A 20,175-nucleotide genomic window follows, 5' to 3' on the forward strand; every position below is an offset into this window, starting at 1 on the left:
CTTTTTAAATAAAATTAAGTTTTTATTTTGACTTTGAGGCACCTTTTTGGGTAAAATTCTATTATAAAATATTTCAAACCTACAGAATAGTTGAAAGAATTGCACAGTGAACACCCAACACCTAGATTTTACAAATTATATTTTGCTACATTTGATTTATCGTACATCTATCTATGAATGTATTTCTCTGTCCATCCATCAATTACATCTTACAGGCATCTCAGAGTAAATTGTAGCTATCAGTATTCTTTTCCCCTAAATACTTCAGCATTAACGAGAATTCAATATTTATTTGCTTTTTAAAAATTTTTTAATTTGTATTTATTTATTTTTTATTTATTCATGAGAGAGAGAGAGAGAGGCAGAGACATAGGCAGAGGGAAGAGCAGGCTCCATGCAGGGAGCCCGACGTGGGACTTGATCCCGGGACTCCAGGACCAAGCCCTGGACCAAAGGCAGGCGCTCAACCGCTGAGCAACCCAGGCATCCCTCTTTGCTTTTTAGGTAGAATGTAGAGAAATGCGCGTGTTCAGTGTACATTTGCTGAGCTATGACAAATGAGTTTTTGACCTGCGTAACTCAAAGCTCTATCAAGATAGAGAACATCATTGTCATCCCCCAAATTTTCACCATGCCCCTTCCTAACAGAAGCAACCACTGCTCTCTGATTTTTTCACTATAGATTAGCTTTTGCCTGTTCTGGAATTTCATGTACACAGAATAATTTGATCTATACTTAGATTTATTTATTCATTCAACAACAAAAAATTATGTTCATAAACCTACATCTGATGTCTGTTCACGGGGAGTAGTAAGCTCTCCAGGACTGAGCAAGTGACCAAAGGTATTTCTACACACAACCTATGACCTCCTCTATCCTCCCCTGCAAGTGCATTGTCCCTTAGAGACCATACACACAGAAACAGACGTGGTGGCCACCCGGTGGTGGTAGGGTGCACACCTCGCTGCCTGCCTCTCCCCTCTTCCACCCTGGCTCTGGAGGCCTCACATCAGCCCCAAGCCCCCCCCCCCCACTCACTTCCCACACCAGAGCTTCATCCGTGTTTCTCTACGCAGGTGTGCCAGGGGGTGTCACAATCTCAGCCTAGGCTGTGCCTAAGTGGGTAAAAGTGCAAGTGGGTAGACAGCTGGAAGTAGCTGGGCAAGCAGAGGCAACATGTGTCCCTGCTGTCATGTGCAGGGGTGGGGGCGGGGTGGGGGTGGAGTCTAGCTGGAGGCTGGAGAAGAAAGCATGAAGAGAGGAACCCTCGAAGGCTCCTAAGCAATAGGAGCTGGGAAGCCAAGGAACAGCACTTACCTGGAGCCCCTGAGACCCTAAGCATGATGCCTTTGCCTTCCAAGAAGGACCTTAAGACTGCCATGGAGGTTTTTGCTGTGTTCCAGTGGGCCCTAAGTGCCTTTATTATTGGTGAGTCTTCAGCCTTCTGTAGGGTGACCAACTGCCCTGGTATGCCTGGGACGGAGGAGTTTTAGGGTTTAACAGGGTTTTGAATGCCAAAACCTGGGTTGTTCCAGGCAGATTTGGATGACTGGTCACTTTTGCCTCTCACCTGACTTTCCTAGGCATGGTACTCCTGGAATCTCTGTGTGTACATGATGATGTGTGTGTGTATACGGGTGTGTGCCTATGTAGGGGTGCATATGCGTGTGTGCAAGTGAGCCTTGATGCAGATGTGTGTGCTGAGCCCTCCTGGGTCTACACGGGGGCATGCAGGGTATGTTTTGGGAAGGTGGGGAGCAGTTCCATTGAAGCTACCCAAGGAAAAGGACTTAGTTACAACCTCATGCCCTTGAACAGAGCATCTGAGGGGCCAGATGGAGCCTCTGAAAGCCTCTTGCCCAGAGAAATTCATCCATTTATTCAACCAATTCCTCTTGCCGTCTACACCACAAAGACTATGTGAAAGTTACATATAGGCTGGCCACTGTGTTCTAGGTGCTAAAGCAAAGCAGCCCTGTGTGTGAGTTTTGGGCGGGGAGAACTGGAAAAAAATTCTTTTGACAGGGGGATCTAGGTGAGTACTAGAGGAGGCAAGGGTATGAACCAAATTACCTTGTCAGGTATCTGGGAAGGAAGAATGCAGGTAAGCCTTAGGAATCTGGGGCTTGCCAGTGAATAGGAGGAGTGGGCTAGAGGACAGTGAATGGGAGGCTCAGAGGCCTGCCTGAAGTGGGCACCAGCATCCTTCTGTGCTGAAAAAGAGCCATGTTACCCTAGGAATGATTAGCAATAAGAGCTAAAAGAGGCCAGCAGAAAGGAATTCATATGTATTAGGTATTTTGTATCAGATATTTTCACATCTACTATTTCATCATAGCCTCCTGCCAGCCTTATGAGGTAGAAGCTATCATTATGCATAATGATATTTACTAATAGCTACACACACATAATGAGTGCTAACATTCATAATATTAGCTAACATTAATTACACCCTTTTTTTGGGTGTGTGTCAGACACTGTTCTGAGCTAATGACCCCCATTGTACGGATGAGGACACTGAGGTGCATGTAGTCTAAGTGGTCTGTCCGAGATCACACAGCTTAGGAAGCAGAGGAGCTGGCCTGGGAGTTGAGCCCATGAAGGCCTGATTCCAGGCCATGAGGTCTTTTCCCTACCTCTTGCATCAACTCATTCACTGCTGATCTGGGAGGTTTGTTCTGGACATGTTCTTGGAGCATATGCTAGGCCAGAGTGTGCTCTAATTCATAATTGCCGCATTTTAAATTTCTGTTAACTGCCCATTCATGATTTTTGCCTGTTTTTTGCCTTTTGAATGAGTTGACTCTTGAAGGGCACATAGGAAATAGGTGAAGAAGGAGGAGTGTTCGGGGCAGAGAGTGGGTAGCATGCGACAAGGGTAGGATGAGGGAGATCATAAAGCATTCAAGGAGCCGCCAGTAGTTAAATAGGATGAGGAGTGAGAGGCACAGAATTGGTGCTCAATACATAACAAGTAAATGGATGGGAGACAAGAAAGAGGATGTTGGAGAAGCAGTCTGGGGACCATTGTGCAGGGCACTGTAAAGTAAGAAAAGAGTTTGGATTTTTTTCCTGAGGGCCATGTGGAGCCATGATAGGGTTTGGGACAGGACAACAGCATCAGATTTGTATTTTTAAGGAATGCCTTTGTGGCTCAGTTAGTTAAGTGTATGCTTTCGGCTCAGGTCATGATCCCTGGGTCCTAGGATTGAGCCCCGAGTCAGGCTCCCGGCTCAATGGGTAGTCTGCTTCTCCCCCTCCCTCTGCCCCTTTACCTGCTCTCTTTGTCTCTATCAAATAAATGAAATATTTTTTAAAAGATTTGCATTTTCAAGAGATCACTCTTGCTCTGTATAGAGAATCAGTTATGGGAAGAGGCTGTTGCAATCTGGGTGAGAAATGTGGTGATTAGGAGCAGACTGGTAGCAATCAGGATGAAGACAAGAGGGAGGGAAAGGAGAGTTTACGGAATTGGAATAGAATTAACATGGCTTGGTGATGAGGACATATGAGTGAGAGAAACAGGAGAGGCAAAACTGAGGGCTTAGGGCCCAGTGTGAGCTGGCAGAGGGGCAGGTGGAGCAGAGGAGGCTGAAGGAGGAGGGTGGCCAAAAGGAACATGAGTACAGGGAGAAAACAGTCTCAGGAAGCTCTTGTTAGGGTCTGACTGTGGGGTGTACAGACAGGGAGTACAGAGCAGCCAGAAGGTCTCTAGGCTGGCGCTTCAGGAGATGGGGTTTCCGCTGCTCCTCCTCCCCTTGCCAGTTCACATGGGGCACATGGCCCCTTGGAGCCTTCCAAGCCCTTCACCCTGTGCATGGAATCATGTCTTTGGACCCTAAGGGCCTTGAGAAAAGACCCTCATGGTAAGGCAGATGTTGGTAGTGTGAGTTCCACTTGGCAGAAATCCGGTGACTTGTCTGAGATCACTCTCATGGTAAATGGCAGATCAGGATGCATCTCACTGCCCAGGTGCTCTGCCTGAGGACATGTCACCTTACAAGATGTCCCCAACACTGTCTGAGTTGAGGAAAGCCTCATGGAAACAGAGAGGTCTCGTTTGGCCTAGACTTACGCCTCTCTAGATTTCTTGAAAGTCGAATAGTCCTTTTTTAAATAAAGATTTTGTTTATTTATTTGACAGAGAGCAAGCACACAAGCAGGGGGAGCAGCAGACAGTGGGAAAAGGAGAAGCAGGCTCCGCATCAAGCAGGGAGCCTGATGCAGGGCTTGATCCCAGGACCATGGAATCACAACCCAAGCCAAAAGCAGATGTGTAACTGATAAGCCACTCAGGCACCCTTGAATAGTCTTTTTTGTTTTTTTTGTTTTTGTATATTTTTTATTGGAGTTCGATTTGCCAACATACAGCATAACACCCAGTGCTCATCCCATCAAGTGCCCTCCTCAGTGCCCGTCACCCAGTCACCCCCACCCCCCACCCACCTCCCCTTCTACCACCCCTAGTTCGTTTCCCAGAGTTAGGAGTCTTCATGTTCTGTCACCCTCACTGATATTTCCCACTCTTTTTCTCTCATTTCCCCTTTATTCTCTTTCACTATTTTTTATATTCCCCAAATGAATGAGACCATATAATGTTTGTCCTCCGATTGACTTAACTTCACTCAGCATAATACCCTCTTGTTCTATCCATGTTGAAGCAAATGGTGGGTATTTGTCATTTCTAATGGCTGAGTAATATTCCATTGTATACATAAACCACATCTTCTTTATCCATTCATCTTTCGATGGACACCGAGGCTCCTTCCACAGTTTGGCTACTGTGGACATTGCTGCTAGAAACATCGGGGTGCAGGTGTCCCGGCATTTCACTGCATCTGTATCTTTGGGGTAAATCCCCAGCAGTGCAATTGCTGGGTCGAAGGGCAGATCTATTTTTAAGTCTTTGAGGAACTTCCACACAGTTTTCCAGAGTGGCTGTGCCAGTTCACATTCCCACCAACAGTGTAAGAGGGTTCCCTTTTCTCCGCATCCTCTCCAACATTTGTTGTTTCCTGTCTTGTTAATTTTCCCCATTCTCACTGGTGTGAGGTGGTATCTCATTGTGGTTTTGATTTGTATTTCCCTGATGGCCAGTGATGCGGAGCATTTTCTCATGTGCTTGTTGGCCATGTTTATGTCTTTTTTGGTGAAATTTCTGTTCATGTCTTTTGCCCATTTCATTTTGAATTGTTTCTTTGCTTTTGAGTTTAATAAGTTATTTATAGATCTTGGATACTAGCCCTTTATATGATTTATCTGATTTATTTACAAATATCCTCTCCCACTCTGTAGCTTGTTTTTTAGTTTTGTTGACTTTTTCTTTTGCAGTGCAGAAGCTTTTTTTGAAAAAAGATTTTATTTATTTATTCACGAGAGACAGAGTGTGAGAGAGAGAGAGGCAGAGACACAGGCAGAGGGAGAAGCAGGCTCCATGCAGGGAGCCTGATGTGGAACTCTATCCCGGGACTCCAGGATCACGCCCTGGGCCGAAAGCAGGGACTCAACCGCTGAGCTACCCAGGGATCCCCTGTGCAGAAGCTTTTTATCTTGATTAAGCCACAATAATTCATTTTTGCTTTTGTTTCTCTTGCCTTCATGGATGTATCTTGCAAGAAGTTCCTGTGGCCAAGTTCAAAAAGGGTGTTGCCTGTGTTCTCCTCTACGATTTTGACAGATTCTTGTCTCATGTTTAGATATTTCATCCATTTTGAGTTTATCTCTGTGTATGGTGCAAGAGAGTGGTCTAGTTTCATTCTTCTGCATGTGGATGTCCAATTTTCCCAGCACCATTTATTGAAGAGACTGTCCTTTTTCCAGTGGATCGTCTTTCCTGCTTTGCCGAATATTAGTTGACCATAGAGTTGAGGGCCCATGTCTGGGTTCTCTATTCTGTTCCACTGATCTATGTGTCTGTTTTTGTGCCAGTACCACACTGTCTTGATGACCACAGCTTTGTAGTACAACCTGAAATCTGGCATTGTGATGCCCCCAGCTCTGGTTTTCTTTTCAATATTCCCCTGGCTATTTGGGGACTTTTCTAATTCCACACAAATCTTAAAATAATTTTTTTATAACTCTCTGAAGAAAGTCCATGGTATTTTGATAGGGATTGCATTAAACGTGTAAATTGCCCTGGGTAGCATTTACATTTTCACACTATTAATTCTTCCAATCAATGAGCATGGAATATTTTTCCATCTCTTTGTGTCTTCCTCAATTTCTTTCAGAAGTGTTCTGTAGTTTTTAGGGTATAGATCCTTTACCTCTTTGGTTAGGTTTATTCCTAGGTATCTTATGCTTTTGGGTGCAATTGTAAATGGGATTGAGTCCTTAATTTCTCTTTCTTCAGTCTCATTGTTAGTGTCTAGAAATGCCACTGATTTCTGGGCATTGATTTTGTATCCTGCCACACTGCCGAATTGCTGTATGAGTTCTAGCAATCTTGGGGTGGAGTCTTTTGGGTCTTCTATGGACAGTATCATGCCATCTGCGAAGAGGGAGAGTTTGACTTCTTCTTTGCCTATTTGAATGCCTTATTTCTTTTTGTTGTCTGATTGCTGAGGCTAGGACTTCTAGTACTATGTTGAATAGCAGTGGTGAGAGTGGACATCCCTGTCTTGTTCCTGATCTTAGGGGAAAGGCTCCCAGTGCTTCCCCATTGAGAATGATATTTGCTGTGGGCTTTTCTCAAATGGCTTTTAAGATGCTAAGGAAAAGTTCCCTCTATCCCTACACTCTGAAGAGTTTTGATCAGGAATGGATGCTGTATTTTGTCAAATGCTTTCTCTGCATCTATTGAGAGGGTCATATGGTTCTTGTTTTTTCCCTTGCTGATATGATCAATCACACTGATTGCTTTACGAGTGTTGAACCAGCCTTGCATCCCGGGGATAAATCCCACTTGGTCATGGTGATTAATCTTCTTAATGTATTGTTGGATCCTATTGGCTAGTATCTTGTTGAGAATTGTTGCAAATGTGTTCATCAGGGATATTGGTCTATAATTCTCCTTTTTGGTGGGGTCTTTATCTGGTTTTGGAATTATGGTGATGCTGGCCTCATAGAACAAGTTGGAAGTATTCCTTCCCTTTCTATCTTTTGGAACAGCTTTAGTAGAATAAGTATTGTTTCTTCTTTAAACTTTTGATAGAATTCCCCTGGGAAGCCATCTGTCCCTGGACTTCTGTGTCCTGGGAGGTTTTTGATGACTGCTTCAATTTCCTCCCTGGTTATTGGCTTGTTCAGGTTTTCTAGTTCTTCCTGTTCCAGGGTTGGTAGTTTGTGGTTTTCCAGAAATGCATCCATTTCTTCTAGATTGCCTAATTTATTGGCGTATAGCTGCTCATAATATGTTTTTAAAATCATTTGTATTTCCTTGGTATTGGTTGTGATCTCTCCTTTTTCATTCGTGATTTTATTAATTAGAGTCTATTCTCTTTTGTTTTTAATAAGGCTGGCTAATGGTTTATCTAACTTATTAATTCTTTCAAAGAACCAACTCCTGGTTTTGTTGATCTGTTCCACAGTTCTTCTGGTCCCTATTTCATTCAGTTCTGCTTGAATCTTTATTAACTCTCTTCTGCTGGGTGTAGGTTTTACTTGCTGTTCTTTCTCCAGTTCTTTAGGTGCAAGGTTAGCTTGGGTATTCAAGTTTTTCCCAATTTTTTTGAGGGATGCTTGTATTGTGATGCATTTCCCTCTTGGGACTGCTTTTGCTGTATCCCAAAGATTTTGAATGGTTGCATCTTCATTCTCTTTTGTTTCCTGAATCTTTTTTTTTTATAAATTAATTTTTATTGGTGTTCAATTTACCAACATACAGAATAACACCCAGTGCTCATCCCGTCAAGTGTACCCCTCAGTGCCCGTCACCCATTCACCCCCACCCCCCGCCCTCCTCCCCCTCCACCACCCCTAGTTCATTTCCCAGAGTTAGAAGTCTTTATGTTCTGACTCCCTTTCTGATATCTCCCACACATTTCTTCTCCCTTCCCTTATATTCCCTTTCACTATTATTCATATTCCCCAAATGAATGAGAACATACACTGTCCTTCTCCGGTTACTGTGGCCAAGTTCAAAAAGGGTGTTGCCTGAGTTCTCCTCTGGGATTTTGATGGGATCTTGTCTCACATTTAGATCTTTCATCTATTTTGAGTTTATCTTTGTGTATGGTGCAAGAGAGTGGTCCAGTTTCATTCTTCTGCATGTGGATGTCCAATTTTCCCAGCACCATTTATTGAAGAGACTGTCTTTCTTCCAATGGATAGTCTTTCCTCCTTTATCGAATATTAGTTGACCATAAAGTTCAGGGTCCACTTCTGGGTTCTCTGTTCTGTTCCATTGATCTATATGTCTGTTTTTGTGCCAGTACCACACTGTCTTGATGACCACAGCTTTGTAGTACAACCTGAAATCTGGCATTGTGATGCCCCCAGATATGGTTTTCTTTTTTAAAATTCCCCTGGCTGTTTGGGGTCTTTTCTGATTCCACACAAATCTTAAAATAATTTGTTCTAAGTCTCTGAAGAAAGTCCATGGTATTTTGATAGGGATTGCATTATACGTGTAAATTGCCCTGGGTAACATTGACATTTTCACAATATTAATTCTGCCAATCCATGAGCATGGAATATTTTTCCATCTCTTTGTGTCTTCCTCAATTTCTTTCGGAAGTGTTCTATAGTTTTTAGGGTATATTTTGAGAACCATTTGAATGGTAAATGGTTCTCCAACCTTTTATTTTCAGGTTGTAGGTGTCCTTCTGTCTAAAATGAGTCTCTTGTAGACAGCAAATAGATGGGTCCTGCTTTTTTATCCAGTCTGAAACCCTGCGCCTTTTGATGGGGTCATTAAGCCCATTCACGTTCAGAGTTACTATTGACAGATATGAGTTTAGTGTCATCATGATATCTATTTAGTCCTTGTTTTTGTGGATTGTTCCACTGAACTTCTTCTTAAAGGGGAGTTTTAAGAGTCCCCCTTAAAATTTCTTGCAGAGCTGGTTTGGAGGTCACATATTCTTTCAGTTCCTGCCTGTCTCGGAAGCTCTTTATCTCTCCTTCCATTCTGAATGAGAGCCTTGCTGGATAAAGTATTCTTGGTTGCATGTTCTTCTCATTTAGGACCCTGAATATATCCTGCCAGCCCTTTCTGGCCTGCCACGTCTCTGTGGAGAGGTCTGCTGTTACCCTAATATTCCTGCCCATGAAAGTCAGGGACTTCTTGTCTCTTGCTGATCTTCTCTTTATCTTTGGAATTTGCAAGCTTCACTATTAAATGTCGAGGTGTTGAACGGTTTTTATTGATTTTAGGGGGGATCTCTCTATTTCCTGGATCTGAATGCCTGTTTCCCTTCCCAGATTGGGAAAGTTTTCAGCTAGGATTTGTTCAAATACATATTCTGGCCCTCTGGCCCTTTCGGCGCCCTCGGGAACCCCAATTAAACGTAGGTTTTTCTTCCTTAGACTGTCATTTATTTGCCTTAATCTGTCTTCATGGTCCCTTAATTGATTGTCTCTTTTTTCCTCAGTTTCCCTCTTTGCCATTAACTTGTCTTCTATGCCACTCACTCGTTCTTCCACCTCGTTAACCCTCGTCGTTAGGACTTCTAGTTTGGATTGCATCTCATTCAATTGATTTTTAATTTCTGCCTGATTGGATCTAAATTCTGCAGTCATGAAGTCTCGTGAGGCCTTAATGCTTTTTTCTAGAGCCACCAGTAGCTGTATAATGGTGCTTCTGAATTGGCTTTCTGACATTGAAGTGTAATCCAGATTTTGTAACTCTGTGGGAAAGAGGGCTGTTTCTGATTCTTTCTTTTGAAGTGAGGTTTTCCTTCTAGTCATTTTGCTCAGTGCAGAGTGGCCAAAAACAAGTTGTATTGGAACACGGGGGAGTATCACTGGTCCCTCTAGCTGGTCTTCTGGGGGAGGGGCCTGTTGCGCTGATTTTCAGGTGTTAGCACTTGGGGGAGCTGCTCTGCCCCTGCCTGCTGCAGGGCTCAGCGGGGGTTGTTTACCCCGTGGGGCCCCAGGAGGATCAGCCGCAGTTGCTATGGCAACTCTGGAAGCCTGGATTTAGCCTCCGCAGGAACTACGGGGCTCGGGGCTCTCGGTTCTCCATCCGCAGGGCCTGGAGGCTCCGGGGCGGGGCCGCTGATCTGCTCAGCTCCGGGCAGGAGCGTCCTTGCTGTTCTGGGCCCTCCCGGCCTCTGCCTGTCCCAGGGGGAGGCCGGATCCTGGGCTGTGTCCCGGCGCCCTGTGCTCCGGGGCCTGCGCTGTTGGATTCGCGCTCCCGCCCCGCAGCCCCCTCCGCGGAGCCGCTCCCGAGCCCCTCCGAGCTGCTCCGGTCGGTCCCGCCGCCGTGCGCGCTGCAGCCCTTAGGGAGCTCGGAGCACTCTCCTGCGCTCGCAGGTGTCTGTTAGTGTCCCCGGGAGCCCGAGGGCATCCCCGCTCTCCTGGGTCCTGCTCCAACTCCCTGCGAGCCCCTTTCCGCCGCCCGGGAAGGTTGGTGCAGCTCCTGCTCCTCCGGGATGGGGCTCTCCTGTCCTGGGGACACTCGCCCCGGCCTCAGCCCGGCTCCTCGCGGGGCCCCTCCCCCTCGGAGGCCTTTTGTTCCTTTATTTCTTTTTCCCCGTCTTCCTACCTTGATAGAAGCGCGAACTCTTCTCACTGTAGCGTTCCAGCTGTTCTCTCTTTACATCTCAGGCCGAATTCGTAGATTTTCAGGATGGTTTGAAGGTTATCTAGGTAATTTGGTGGGGACAGGTGATTTGGGGACCCTGCTCTTCCGCCATCTTGCCCCTCCCCCCTGTTTCCTGAATCTTTTTAATTCTTCCCTAATTTCCTTGTTGACCCTTCCATCTTTTAGCAGGATGCTCTTTAACCTCCACGTGTTTGAAATTCTTCCAAATTTCTTCTTGTGATTGATTTCAAGTTTCAAAGCATTATGGTCTGAAAATATGCAGGGGACAATCCCAATCTTTTGGTATCAGTTGAGACCTGATTTGTGACCCAATATGTGGTCTATTCTGGAGAAAGTTCCATGTGCCCTTGAGAAGAATGTATATTCAGTTGCGTTTGGATGTAAAATTCTGTAAATATCTGTGAAATCCATCTGGTCCACGTATCAAAGCTCTTGTTTCTTTGGAAATGTTGTGCTTAGAATATCAGTCATTTGCAAAAAGCGCTGTGTTGTAGTCTCCCAGTCTCAGTGTATTATTATCTAAGTATGTCTTTACTTTGGTTATTAATTGATTGATATACTTGGCAGCTCCCACATTTGGGGCATAAATATTCATGATTGTTAGGTCCTCTTGTTGGATAGATCCATTAATTATGATATAGTGTCCCTCTTCATCTCTTACTACAGTCTTTGGGATAAACTTTATCTGATATGAGGATGGCTACCTCAGCTTTCTTCTGAGGACCATTTGAATGGTAAATGGTTCTCCGCCCTTTCCTTTTCAGGCTGTAGGTGTCCTGGTGTCCTTAGGTCTAAAATGAGTCTCTTGTAGACAGCAAATAGATGGGTCTTGTTTCTTTATCCAGTCTGAAATCCTGTGTCTTTTGATGGGATCATTAAGCCCATTCATGTTCAGAGTTACTATTGAAAGATATGAATTTAGTGTCATCATGATACCTATTCTGTCCCTGTTTTTGTGGATTATTTCTTTGGGCGTCCTCTTTTTTTTATAGAGTCCCCCTTAATATTTCTTGCAGAGCTGGTTTGGTGGCAACATGTTTTTTCAGTTTCTGCCTATCTTGGAAGCTCTTTATCTCTCCTTCTATTCTGATTGAGAGCCTTGCTGGATAAAGTATCCTTGGCTACATGTTCCTATCATTAGGACCCTGAATATATCCTGCCATTCCTTTGTGGTCTGCCAGGTCTCTGTGGAGAGGTCTACTGTTAATCTAATATTTCTCACCATAGAAGTTAGTGATCTCTTGTCTCTCGCTGCTTTAAGGATTTTCTGTTTATCTTTGGAATGTGCAAGTTTCACTATTAAATGTTGAGGTGTTGAATGGTTTTTATTGATTTTGTGGGAACCTCTCTATCTCCTGGATATGAGTGCCTGTTTCCCTCCCCAAATTAGGGAAGTTCTCAGCTATGATTTGTTCAAATATGCTTTCTTGTCCTGTTTCCCTTTCAGCGCCCTCTGGAACCCTAATTAAATGTAGATTTTTACTTCTGAGGCTGTCATTTATTTCTCTTAACCTTTCCTCATGGTCTTTTAATTGTTTTTCTCTTTTTTCCTCAGCTTCCTTCCTTGCCATAAACTTGTCTTCTATGTTACTCACTCTTTGTTCTACCTCGTTAACCCTCGTCGTTAGGACCTCCAGTTTGGATTGCATCTCATTTAATTGATTTTTAATTTCGGCCTGATTAGATCTAAATTCTGCAGTCATGAAGTCTCTTGAATCCTTTATGCTTTTTTCCAGAGCCACCAGTAGCTTTATAATTGTGCTTCTGAATTGGCTTTCTGACATCGAATTGTAATCCAAATTCTGGAAGTCTGTGGCAGAGAGTACTGTTTCTGATTCTTTCTTTTGTGGGGAGTTCTTCTTTCTAGTCATTTTGCTCAGTGCAGAGTGACTAAATATGAGTTGTAATGGAAAAAGGAAGAAAAAAAAAGAAAAAGAAAAACAAAAAAACAAGGAGGGGTATTCTCTGGTTCTATATACTGTGAATCCCTCGACTTCCCCCGTAGCTTTCCAGCGCTGCTCTGCCAAGAACTTGCTCTTCCCCTGTCCTTCCAGCTGGTCTTCTGGGGGAGGGGCCTGCTGTGCTGATTCTCAGGTGTGTGCACTGAGCTGCCCGGCCCCTTGCCAGGTGCAGGGCTCAGTGGGAGCTGTTTACCCGGTGAGGCCCCTGTTCCCTGGCGGCCCCGCCCCTCCCAGGCACAGGGTGATACAAGGAGGAACAACCACAATGGTGGTGGCCAGCTCTCCAGCCCTGGAGTCAGCTCCCTAAGTAACTACTGCAGTCTCCCAGTCTGCACTGGACTTGATGTTCCCAGGGCGGGGGGCACTGATCTGCACAGCTTGGGGGTGCCTGGTGCCAGGAGCATCCTCGCTGTCCTGTGCCCTCCGTGCCTCCACCTGGCCCGGGGGAGCACAGGATCCTGGGCTGTGTCCACTCAGAGTCCTGGGCTCCTGGCCTGTGCTGCTGGAATCGCGCTCCTGGTGCACGGCTCCCCAAGGCAGCAGGGATCAGCCCCCTCCGCCCGCAGCCGCCGCCTGAGCTGCTCCCGAGGCCCCCCCGGGCGCACGCTCCAGCCCTTTAACTCGCTCTCCCCCGGGCGTACTTCCTCTGTTAGTGGCCCCGGGAGACTGGAGGCTCCACTGCCCCTCCTGGGATCCTGCCCGAGTTCCCAGCTAAGCACCTTCACTCCAGGAAGAAGCCGGTGCAGATTTTTAAAGTTCCCGCTTTTGGAGGGTGGGCTTTCCCCTCCGGGAGGCTCTGGGCTCGGCTCTAGCCTGGCACCCCATGGGGGCCCCTCCCCCACTTTATTCTTTTTTATTTTTTTTCTGCCTTCCTACCTTGATAGAAGCAAAAACTCTTCTCTCTGTAGCATTCCAGCTGTTCTCTCTTTAAATCTCAGGTCGAATTCATAGGTTTTCAGGGTGATTTGAAAGTTATCTAGGTAAGTTGGTGGGGACAGGTGACCTGGGGACCCTACTCCTCCGCCATCTTGCCCCGCCCCCCGCCCCTTGAATAGTCTTATAAGGAGCATATCAAAATCCTAAAACTGCTGGCCTTAGATCTCTTCCATAGAAGCAGCCACTTTCAACATTGTTAGCTCTTTCCTCTGGTGTTGATATCCTGTGTCTACATTTTACTACTTAACATTTCTAAAGATTACTATAGTATTTCTGATTTAACGGCTTTAGATGTCATCACCAACTTGCTAATACGGAAGATGAGATTTTGACTCTATACACTATTGCTAGATCTTTCCTCTTCCTCCATCATTTCAAGATGGTTATAGCACAGGTTGGGATTAAATGCCTGACTGTGACTAGGAATATCCATAGTGGAGCCATTTGGTGTACTGAGAGCGTATTTCCTTGCTGGTACAGCCTTTTGTTTTCCCTGGAACTCGTGGTCGCCTCATTTTATAATTGTTTTATCTATTGGATGTCTTTTAGCTACACCAATTCATCTGCAAACTATACACAGACATATTAATCTCTCAGTATTAGGAACCTATAGGTCCTCTCCCCTCCTGCACTATTTTCTGGAGGACATCGCTACTAGAGCCTGGCATCCTCCTGTTACACAATTAGGTCTTCTTACACACAGCTCTCACCTGCGGGGCCCTTGAGGCACCACAGGTGCACAATTTAAGAAGCTGTTCACTCTCCAGGTTGTGCAAGTGTTGGGTTAGTACTTGCTTGACCCTGAGAGTGTTTTCTTAAATGTTGTCCCATAGGCACCTTGCTTGCTTTACCGTAGTGCTGGCCCTGGTTACTTCCTTCCTTCATTGGCTCCTCTCCCCCCATCCCATACCTTCCTCTGTCTTGGTTTACTTCCTTATCCTGATGGGGCACATCCTCCAGGAGTTTCCTGAGAAAGCGACATGGGAGACAAACCATCTGAGACTGGATGTCTGAGGTTGTCTTTATCCTACTTTCATGCTTGATTAATAATTTGGCTGCCATGTAGAGTGCCTTAGCTGTCCCTTGTGTAAGCATCTGAGTCTAGTCTCTTTGGTTCGGTTTTTTCAGAGAGTGGTCCTCCCATTGTCCAGCTGTATAGGGGAAGGAGGTGCACCTGGAGCTCTGACTGCCTCTTTGATAGACTTTCAATCAAGCCCCGTGCCTCACACTGCTTCTTGTCACACCTGGTGGCTCCAGATTCCGAGTCTTTCCTAGATTCTCCAGCAACAAGCAGGCTTGCTCTTGTAGCCATTCCCCTGGTGGGTAACCAGGTTTCAGTTTTCTCCGCTCAAAGCCAGTTACTCCCTCCTTCATCTACTTTCCAACATGCAAACATTTCATTGGTATCTCTTGTCCACTGTTGGTATCTAATTCTTTTTTTCATTGAAGAGCTATAGATTTTAATACGTTATTTTTTTAAAAGATTTTATTGGGGCACCTGGGTGGCTGTGTGAGAGAGGAACGCCTAGGTGGCCCAGTGGTTGAGCACCTGCCTTTGGCTCAGGTCGTGATCCCAGGGTTCTGGGATCCCAGGGTCCTGCATCAGGCTCCCCACAGGGAGCCTATTTCTTTCTCTGCCTATGTCTCTTCCTCTCTTTCTGTGTCTCTCATGGATAAATAAATAGTCTTTTAAAAAATAAAAAAAAGATTTTATTTATTTGAGAGCAAGAGAAAGAGCATGAGCATGAGTAGGGGGAAGAGCATAGGGAGAGGGAGAAGCAGGCTCCTCACTGAGCAGGGAGTCCAACGTTGGGCTCGATCCCTGGACCCTGGGATCATGACTTGAGTTGAAGGCAGATGCCTAACCGACTGAGCCACCCAGGTGCCCCTTAAAATGTTCTTATGGTAGTTTTCATGAGGCCTTGGCAAGGAGTCAAGAAAACTTTGTTCCATCTGCCATGCTCAATTAGAAGTGTGTTCTGTCTTTTCTAGCCTTTACTTTTACCCACTTTCTCTCACAGTCATTTTTTAAAAAAGATTTTATTTGCTTATTCATGAGAGACACACAGAGAAAGGCAGAGACATAGGCAGAGGGAGAAACAGGCTCCCTGTGGGGAGCCTGATACAAGATTTGATCCCAGGACCCCGGGATCACGACCTGAGCCAAAGGCAGGTGCTCAACCACTGGGCCACCTAGGTATTCCTCTCTCTCACAGTCTTAATCACAGCTCTTCTAAAACCGAGTTCCGTAATAACTCTGAGTGTGGCTCCCTAGGACTCATCTCCATTAAGTCCATCCTAACTACTCTACCCTACAATGCTCCTCTCTTACTGGGGCTTGACACAGCCCAGTACCTTATTCTGTCCCAGCTTGCATCATCCTTTGTTTCTCATTTGCCAACTTGTGTGCTCCTAGCCTGGCTGAAGTTGGGTACTCTCTCTGGTATTCCCTCCACTGATGCCTCACAGTGAAGATCTGGACAGGAAAATGTGAGCTGGAAGAAAGCTGTTCCTGGCTCTGTCTTGCCAGGACTCCCAACCTCCAATAGCCAGATCAGAGTGACCCATCATTGGCTCCTTGCTATTGAACACAGCCCAGAGCAGTGCTTGAGCAGGTCCTGGGGAGTAGAGGGCTTGCTGCATGGTGCACAGCTTGAGAGGAAAACATCTTGCTTTCCAGATCAGAAACAGGTTCCCAAGGACAGAGAGGAGATGGAGTAGGGGATGTGGGCATGCATACCACATGCTAGGGTGAGGAAGTGAGAGTGTTAAGTGAGCATGGGTGAGAGTGTGTACAACCTTGGGGTGGAGAGACCCCAGAGGGAGGGCAAGTGTGCTCACAAGTCATTAACTCTGAGCTGGCCTCCCTCCAGTAATCACCGTAATCTTTGTCAACCTCTACCTGGTGGTGTTCACCCCATACTGGCCTGTCACTGTGCTCATTCTCACCTGGCTGGCTTTTGACTGGAAGACCCCTGAGCGAGGTAAGGGCCCCTCTAAGGCTGGGTTCCCAGCCATCACATGCTCTTTTCTTATAGTCCTGAGAGGCTCTGGCCAATTCCCAGGCAGATTTTTAACCTGTTCCTCCTTGGGTTAGAGAAGCTGAGGGAAGGGGCCTTTTCCAAATGCCAGGAAGGCCCAGATCAGAACTGGAGTGGGTTAGGGGAAAAGCAGCTAGTAAGGCAGAAAGCTAGGCCCATCCTAAATTGGCCCTGATGTGACATAGCTCATCCTGGTTGCCAGTTACAAGGCCAGGAGACAGCAGGGGGTGAGGAGCCACCCTGTGGCTGGCCCAAAGGGGGTCTGAAGAAGAAAACGGGGGTGGGCAAAACCTGGCTACGTTGGCTCTGTATTCAGGTGGCCGCCGGCTTGCCTGTGTGAGGAATTGGTGCATGTGGAAACAGTATTGTGATTACTTTCCCCTCAAGGTAAGTAGCCCTAGGTCCCCACTTGGGTCCCGGGCCCAGCCCCAACTCCAACTCCAATGCCAGCAGTTGGGCCAGGGTGGAGGTTGGGGGCATCATTTCCATTGAGACCCATGTGACTGATGCCCCCTGGAGCTGTGTGTTACCCAATCCACATGGCTGGACATGGCAGCCCTTTCCCTTCCAGGTCTCTGGCCAGAAGAGGAGTACTTCCTTGGCTATCCCCCTTCTGACTCCACTCTCCTCCACAGCTTTTGAAGACTCATGATATCTCCCCCAGCCACAACTACATCCTTGCGTGCCACCCTCACGGGCTCTTGTCCCACTCATGCTTTGGCCACTTTGCCACGGACACCTCAGGCTTCTCCAAGATCTTTCCTGGTATCACCCCTTATATTCTCACACTGGGAGCTTTTTTCTGGGTGCCGTTGCTCAGAGAGTATGTCATGTCTTCAGGTGAGTTAGTTCCTAGGACATGAGGACAAAGGAAACATGGCTCCCTGAGGGAAAAGTTTTGGGGGAATGGGTGAGAGCAAGGCCAACTTGGTGGTCCTTTCTGGTCTTAAAAGGCTACCTTAGGCTCACCTGCCTGACATGAGGCTCTCCCATCCTTTGAAGAGATAGGGAGGAAAGTTAAGAGGCTTGGGTAATGGCCAATGAGCTTTTGGTGTTTTCTGCCCACCAGGGGCCTGCTCTGTGAGCCGAGCCTCCATGGACTTTCTGCTCACACATAAAGGCACAGGCAACATGCTGATTGTGGTGGTTGGTGGCCTGGCTGAATGCAGATACAGCCTGCCAGGCTCTACCACCCTGGTCTTGAAGAATCGGACTGGCTTTGTACGCATGGCCCTTCAGCATGGGTAAGGAGAGCTCTGGTCCAGAATGGGGAGAGGGGTTCCAAAAGCCCATCACATAAGGAGTAAGGGGTTTTGAGGAAAGGATATCTAGAATTGGGGGGTAGAAAGCTGCTTTTGTGTTGGAGGAAAGCCTGGATGGGGTCCTAGAGGCATTTCTGCTTATGAGACAGGGCTAGAGGGCTAGCCCTTAGCTCTTCTCCCTCATGCTAGCCTCTCATCTGGGCTGGTCCCTCCATCAAAGGTGACTGGCTGCAAGCTCATGTCAGGGAGAACCAAAATTACTGTGTGGGTTAAAGGGGAGAAAGGGAAATGAAATGGCCCTTGAGTCTTCTCTTCCAGTATTTCAGACCCGTGGGTTCACAGGAGGGTCTGGGACTCTCTTCCTTTAGCTTGTTGCTACTTCACCCCCACAAGCAGCCTGGGGTAGACAACAGGGTCCTCAACTTCATCTGGACCTAGGCCCAGCTAAGTCATGGGCTGAGAAGCCTATGGGCAGACCCACCCAGGGACCGCTGGTAGTCAGAGTGGCTATCAAAGGACATGTCTTTTCTCTGCAGAGTGCCTCTAATTCCTGCCTATGCTTTTGGGGAGACAGACCTCTACAATCAGCACATTTTCACTCCAGGGGGCTTGGTGAATTGCTTCCAGAAGTGGGTGCAGCGTATGGTACACATCTACCCTTGTGCTTTCTATGGGCGTGGCTTCACGGAGAACTCCTGGGGCTTACTGCCCTATGCTCGTCCTGTAACCACTGTTGGTGAGTGAGCCCTTCCACTGGCAGCCACGTCTAGGATACAGGATCCAGTTCTGAGGCTGCACCTTGGCTCTGGCTGTGTCCAGAGGTGGAGAGGCTGGCTAGGATGAGGGGCATGGTGAGGGGAAGGATGGGGAGAATCTGGGCTTGAGGGCTGAGGCCTAGTCCAGGAAGTGAGCTGTTCTGATGCTTTTCCCTTTTCCCTCTCTGTCTCCTCTGGCAGTTGGGAAGCCTCTACCATTGCCCAAGATTGAGAACCCGAGCCAGGAGACTGTGGCTAAATACCATGTGCTCTATATCGATGCCCTACGCAAACTCTATGACCAGCATAAGGCCAAGTTTGGCATCTTGGAGACCCAGGAACTGGTGATAGTTTGACAGACATCGCCAACAGCTTCTCAGCAGCCTGGCTGGAAGGCACAGAACCTGTGAAATGGGAGGACAAAAGTCACCTCTGAGCCTCCTGCTCCTGATTTGGCCAGTCCTCAGTATGAGGAGAGGCTGTCCATTTGGCTGTTCTCTAGACCCCTCTTCTTCCTTCACCTCTCTCCTGCTTCCAGCTCTTCTCTGCTTTTACCTTGGGGCTGCAAGAGAAGTAGACCCAAAAGGCAGGGAAAGCCCTAGGCGAGAGGTATCCTGAAGTCTCCCTCACCTATGACCACTCAGCAGCAGTGCTGAGGAAAACAATGGACAGAATAAAAAGCTTCTCTTTGGATACTGCTTGTGGTACAGCTCATGTTTTAAGGGCCCAGTATCCGTGTTCATGGCTCTGCTTCTCTACTCTCAAGCAGCCCCATCTTTTGGCATCAAGGCTCCCGTAGGACTGGGTGCCTTGAGATCCAGCACACTTGGGGCTCAGGCTCTTGGGGCTTCAAGCCCTGTGACATGGAGCAATCTGTCATCTCTTAACCTGAGCTTCCTCCCCTATAAAACAGGACCAAGGATTCCTCCCCTGCTTATCTCAGAGGCTACCGGGAAGATTGATTGTACTGAATGTGATTGACCTTTGTAAGTTGGACAGCTACCCTACAATTATTCTCCTCTGATCATTTTGCCCATTTCCTATCCTTGAGCAACCTCTGCCCTAAATTTCATGGCATCTCTGTGTTTAAAAGAAAGCTTACAGCATAATATCTTGTCAACAGCCCTTTGAATGTTCAAGTAGCCTTTCTATAGTTGGGTGACCTTGGGTTAGCTAACTCGAACTCCTTGAGCACTGTCTCCTCATCTGCAAAATGGAAGGATACATCATGGGGGAGCTGGAGGCTGGGTCTCCCCAAGCTGTTCTGGGCTCAGGCCTGGAATGTCTGTTACAGATGATGCCACAGTATCAGGCTGAGGGTACTTCCATGCTGTGTCTCTGGCTTAGGACAATGATTCTTTTTTGTGGACCTCTAGAGCTTACTGGACAGGCAGTTACAGGAAAAGACCTAAGGTATGGGGATGGGGGTGTGTGTGGTCTGGGACACAGAGAGGATGTAATATGTTCTGACAGGATCTTCAGACCTCCTTCCTTCAGTTGTGCTCTCTGAA

General features: G+C 46.8%; 1 protein-coding gene across 1 annotated transcript; it reads left to right on the forward strand.

Annotated features, from left to right (window-relative positions):
* The first annotated feature begins 1,344 nt into the window (after positions 1-1,344).
* On the forward strand, positions 1,345-19,112 carry AWAT2 (acyl-CoA wax alcohol acyltransferase 2). Its single transcript, XM_055339014.1, has 7 exons — positions 1,345-1,429; positions 16,480-16,590; positions 16,964-17,034; positions 17,283-17,487; positions 17,717-17,891; positions 18,446-18,645; positions 18,866-19,112. The coding sequence occupies exons 1-7, from the start codon at positions 1,345-1,347 to the stop codon at positions 19,018-19,020; spliced, it is 1,002 nt and encodes a 333-aa protein (XP_055194989.1). The 3' UTR covers positions 19,021-19,112.
* The last annotated feature ends 1,063 nt before the right edge of the window (positions 19,113-20,175 follow it).

The sequence above is a fragment of the Nyctereutes procyonoides genome, unplaced genomic scaffold, assembly GCF_905146905.1.
Source record: "Nyctereutes procyonoides isolate TBG_1078 unplaced genomic scaffold, NYPRO_anot_genome, whole genome shotgun sequence".
NCBI classification, from domain to species: domain Eukaryota; kingdom Metazoa; phylum Chordata; class Mammalia; order Carnivora; family Canidae; genus Nyctereutes; species Nyctereutes procyonoides.

Bases quoted from the DNA above. Each gene is read 5' to 3' on its own strand.
- AWAT2 (XM_055339014.1), top strand. From the start codon at position 1,345: ATGCCTTTGCCTTCCAAGAAGGACCTTAAGACTGCCATGGAGGTTTTT. The intron at 17,035-17,282 runs GTAAGTAGCCCT...TCTCCTCCACAG, and splicing joins GTGATTACTTTCCCCTCAAG to CTTTTGAAGACTCATGATAT. The intron at 17,488-17,716 runs GTGAGTTAGTTC...TCTGCCCACCAG, and splicing joins AGAGTATGTCATGTCTTCAG to GGGCCTGCTCTGTGAGCCGA.